At 48.6% G+C, this 5000-nt stretch overlaps 1 protein-coding gene across 1 annotated transcript in view; it reads right to left on the minus strand.

The window, feature by feature from the left end:
- Positions 1-5000, minus strand: part of stum (stum, mechanosensory transduction mediator homolog) — a 46992-nt gene that overhangs the window by 18708 nt on the left and 23284 nt on the right. The window contains exon 2 of the mRNA XM_063222550.1: positions 1917-2096. Coding sequence (XP_063078620.1) covers positions 1917-2096 — 180 coding nt within the window. The remainder of the gene's footprint in view (positions 1-1916; positions 2097-5000) is intronic.

Here is a 5000-nt window from a genome sequence, read left to right on the forward strand (position 1 = left end):
GAGGGTAGAAGAGGGGAGGGGAGGATCGGCGAGGCAAGGAGAGGCAAAGGGAGGAGAGGCGAGGTGGTGGGTGGTGGGCGTCTTCTCAGCATCAGAGAGAGACAAGGAAAATGTCCCTTGTGCATGTTGCGGACGCCCACGGACTTAGGTGGGGGGTTGGGGGGGATTAGGGGGGTTATGGGGTGGGGGACAAAGGGGTCAGTTGTCCCAGGCCCAGGGACAGGAGAGGGAGGGGGGGGCATAATCGGCTTCTCATTACATTGTATGTATTGGATGAGGGGCTTTTTGGACAGGGCTGGACTGGCCATCTGGCATAGCGGGCATTTCCCGGTGGGCCCCACACCCTCGTGGGCCCCTATTTTCATAAATGTAAAAAAAACCCTGTTTTTCACATTCATGAAAATAGGGACTCACAAGGGATCAGGGCCCAACAGTGAGTCAATTCTGTGCGGCTAATTATAAAGGTCCCCTTTAAGCCAAAAGTGCCCGGGCCCTATTTCTCCCCAGCCCAACCCTGCTCATAGATGGCTTTTCTCCTGGGCCCGGCCAAAACCTGTTAGCGGCGGTCCTGCATGGACTACACAGCTGAGGTACAGTACGCAGGGACGCTGACAGCTTTGGCTGGGCCCAGGAAAAAAGTAATCTGAATTGGGGGCCCCCAGCCAGTACATACCTGTTTAGAACTTACTGCTCCCCTCTTTATACAGCTCCTCTCTGGATCAGATACAAGAAGGAGAGTCTACTGAAACTGAAGGTGGCTTACAGTGATTGTCTCAGGATCCTCCTAAAGAAACCAAGGAGTACTAGAGCAAGTGGGTTATTCTGCAAATTTGGTCTAACTACTTTTATGGCACTGTTAAGAAATCTTACCTTTAAGTTCATGAGCAGGCTTGATTGTGCAAAAAATGAGCTTATCACTCAATTGGTTGACCCAAGTCGTAGCTCTGTAAGATATATGTCTACTATCTGGGAACACTGGCATGAATGCCTCCACTAGCTTCCTTTTATTGCATGTGTATTTTTTTATTGTATTGTTGATGAGTGTATTGTAATGTGTCCAATGTGGGCCCTGAGCCTGTAATAAAGTTTATATATACAATGTAATGAGAACCCAATTCTGAGCCGCCTCTCTCCCTGGGGCCCGGGACAACTGAACCCTTTGCCCCCCCTTTGTTTGTCGGCTTCCCTGACAGTACGTGTTGGCGTTGGGCTCGTTTGGCGCAACTCTCCCCTTGTGGCTGCCTGGCCCTGGCTCTGGCTTTGAGTTAGTCTGGATGAAACGCCGCCCTCGCGCACGCCTTTCATGTCCCTGTTCTGTTTGCGGGTGCATCTGATGGAAGTCAAGGCCACGTGTGTGTAGCTGTGTAAGTGTGTGTGTGTGTGTGTGTGTGTGTGTGTGTGTGTGTGTGTGTGTGTGTGTGTCTGTGTGTGTGTGTGTGCGTGTGCGAGCGTGCATGCGTGCATGTGAGCGTGCGTGCGTGGGTCAAATGTCAATGTCAAAGCCGATTCTGTACAGTAACACACCAATGCGCGCACAACACACTACGCAAATTGTGCATCTTTTTTTGTGTGTGCATGTTTTCATGTTTGTTTTCTGCTCTGGCTAATGAGGCGTATTGACATAACCATTTGCGGTTTTGGAAAGCTGCCCTCTGGCGCGGAGCACTGTACTGTATGATGCTGTATGTAGTGCCTAATGTAGATGGGAGCACAGTACATATGCATTTGAATGCATTATCTTCATGGATGGATCTGGCATTACATTGAAATTGTTTATATCTGATTTAATTTCAGGTCCTTTTGTAATTTCTTTAAAAAAAAAGATGCTACAGCGACTGTGTGTGTGTGTGTGTGTGTGTGTGTGTGTGTGTGTGTGTGTGTGTGTGTGTGTGTGTGTGTGTGTATACAGTACGTACTGGCCAGTATGACCATGTCCATGCCCCAGAAGATGCTCATGATCCAGCCCACCATGACGACGGCGGTGAGGATCTGGATGAGAGCCGCCGCGATGTTCAGCCAGAAGACACAGCACATGTGGCGCTCCGGCAGGTCCGTCCTGGCCCCACACAGCACCGTGAACGCAGAGATGAATGTGCCTACCGGAGAAACACACACACGCACACACACGCACGCACGCATGCACACACAGACACACACACACACACACACACACACGCGCATGCACGCACACACACACACACGCGCGCACGCACGCACACGCACACGCACACGCACACACACGCACACAGAAACACACACACACACACGCACGCACACACACACACACACACACACACACACAGAAACAAACGGTCAAAAACAGGGTAACGGTATACATGCACACCAAGGTGTTCACGTTCACTTAACGTCTCCGGGAGCAGTGCGAGTCCGAGAGGTTCGTGGGCTGCCTTTCACACTGCACAGTCCACTTACACATTCTACCCGCGGGCAGCAGCCGTTCATTTTCAATGGAAGCCGCCCATTGAACGCGGACGTCCGTGCAGGAAAATAGACTCCAGTTCTTTTTTCAAGGAGCAATGCAGACATGTCCGGTCGGGACGGAAATGCGCCGTGCTTACACCGCGCTCCTGTGTGCAAGGCATGATCTGTTTTCATGTATTCTAACCGGTTCGAACTGATAACGGACACGTGAAGTGGACGTCCGCGCCGTTGGTGTGAATGCAACATAAAGGTCAAAGTTTTAGGCCTAATTCACACTAGAGCGGTGAAGTGTCCCGGATGGAAGCGATTTTCACCGGCGGTGGCGAAAATACTTGAAAACAGTTTTGTCCTTACACACCAACCGGCGGTAGTCAGGCGGTAGCAGTGCGGGAGAGGGCTCCGATCCGCGCTGCATTTGTCCCATTCAAAATGTGTCCCATTCAAAATGAATGTCCCATTCAAAATGAATGGCAAAGTAGCGAATTGGCTGTGAGTGTCCCATTCAAAATGAATGGCAAAGTAGCGGCTGTGAGCATGGGGGGATTTTGAACAAAACTGGCCGCGCACGCCGACGCTGTCAATGTGAAAGGCCGAGTAGAACACACCAGCCGCTGTCCGGGGGCCTAGGGAGAGAGGGAGTCCTGAATTGGGTCCATTACATTGCATCTATTGGGCTGAGGGGCCCTTTCAGATGACTTTGTCCTGGGCCCTGCCAAAGATGTCAGCGTCCCTGCAAGGATGGACATGCCTACAGGACTTAAATAAGGCAAAGAAATGTACTGTATCTGTACAGTATATAAAGAGTTAATTAGCAATTGGTGTTACACCAAGTCATATTTGCTAATGGCAAGTTGTTTTCATCAATGTCCGTTCTGCAGCTGTTGGTGAAGATTTCCTCTGTGGCCGATGCAGAGAGAGTTATCGGCGGTTATCGGTAGGTGTTATCGATCGCTTGGAAATGTACTCATTGAGGAATTGGCTGTTTTGTGATGTGATTAATTAACATAACCCGTTAAGACATGGTCTCTGTTATGGATTTGCTCTTACCAGAATGGCAAGGATCAAATGGTAATGCATTACTAAAGACCCTGTGTGATGTCATAGTTGTGAAGTGCTATGGTAGTTAAATCTTCTCAACGACATTGTAACATTATGAGGTAAGAAATCCTGCCGAGTGCTTTCCTAAATGATTTGTGTCTTCTTAAATGTTTTTTTTTTGTGTTTCCGAATACATATCTTCCCTATCAACCATGTCTAATTTTAATAAATCTGAAGCCTACACTCAAGCTCTACACCAGTGGTTCCCAAACTGGGGGTCGGGACCCCCAGGGGGGTCGCGGACGTACTGAAGGGGGGTCGCGGACGCAGGGGACTTGTATTCTCTTGTATGGTTAATAGATGCACAGTATTTGCTGTCTGGTGGATTTCTAGCCATATTAGCGGACAAACCATTGATGGAACATCTAGCTATATTAATGGTAAAAAAAAATGCCTAAGACTATGGTGGGTGTGTGTGTCCAAAAGGGGGTCCCCGCAGAAAAAGTTTGGGAACCACTGCTCTACACGATGACTCATGGATGACAAGTCCTGGAGAAAGGCCCTGAGACAAAATGGCGGGAGGCCAAGAGTAAACAAGCAGTGGTGCCATTTTTTTTTTTCAATCAGAAATCTGGGAGAGCAGACCGCCTGTAAATATAGCCTTGTTGCCAATAACACAGCCTGTCTGTCTCCCTTAAAGAACATATCTAAAATCTTAAAAATCCCTGAGAGCATGTTCAGGCAATGAGAACTGTGCCGGCTACCAGTTCCTCGACTATTCTCAAACCGACTGATGTGTTCACACTGAAATTGTGAGCGACAATTTGTTTGCAATGAGAACCAAAAATGTTTGTTTTTTCTCTACAATCCATGATGACAATGTAAACGTCAGCAGGTTCATCCGGATAACAAGGGTCCCCCTTTTGGAGTGTTTGCAGCGGTAGGATTTGGCCGCGCAACACCGCCCCCCTCCCCTGTCTAAACGTCTACGCCAATGGCTCTGGTCTGCTCTATGTTGTTGTTGAGTAACTGTCGGCGATTGGGTGAGAGCTGTCCAATCATTTCAAACCATAACTGAGTGCAAACTTCCCGCTTCCTGCAATCGCGTCAGATCACACAAGCTCCAGACCATGAATACGAAATGAAATGGTAGTGTTATGGTCAGGACCAGGCTAGTTGTAGTTGTAACGGCCACCAGCAACATTCTGGTCTGCCTGAAGACATCATAAGAGCTCGACTGCCCCTGGATCTGTACTTCAAGGCAAGTCAGTGTAGTCTGTGAATACTCTCAAGAAATACAGATCACCTTAGTCAAAAGGAGTTGCGATTACTCTACTGTCCTGTCAAGTACACTGTCTCAAAAAACACCAGACTAGAACTACAGCAGAGACCCACTTCTCAATTCCTGCTGCTGTCAATTCCTGCTGCCTGCTGTCTCTCTGTCTGTCCTCATGTAAAACATGTACACAATCTATAGGTCAATCTATCCACTTTTCATGGTGCTGTTCCTTCAGGCAAAC

This window comes from Engraulis encrasicolus, chromosome 18, assembly GCF_034702125.1.
Source record: "Engraulis encrasicolus isolate BLACKSEA-1 chromosome 18, IST_EnEncr_1.0, whole genome shotgun sequence".
Taxonomy (NCBI): Eukaryota; Metazoa; Chordata; class Actinopteri; order Clupeiformes; family Engraulidae; genus Engraulis; species Engraulis encrasicolus.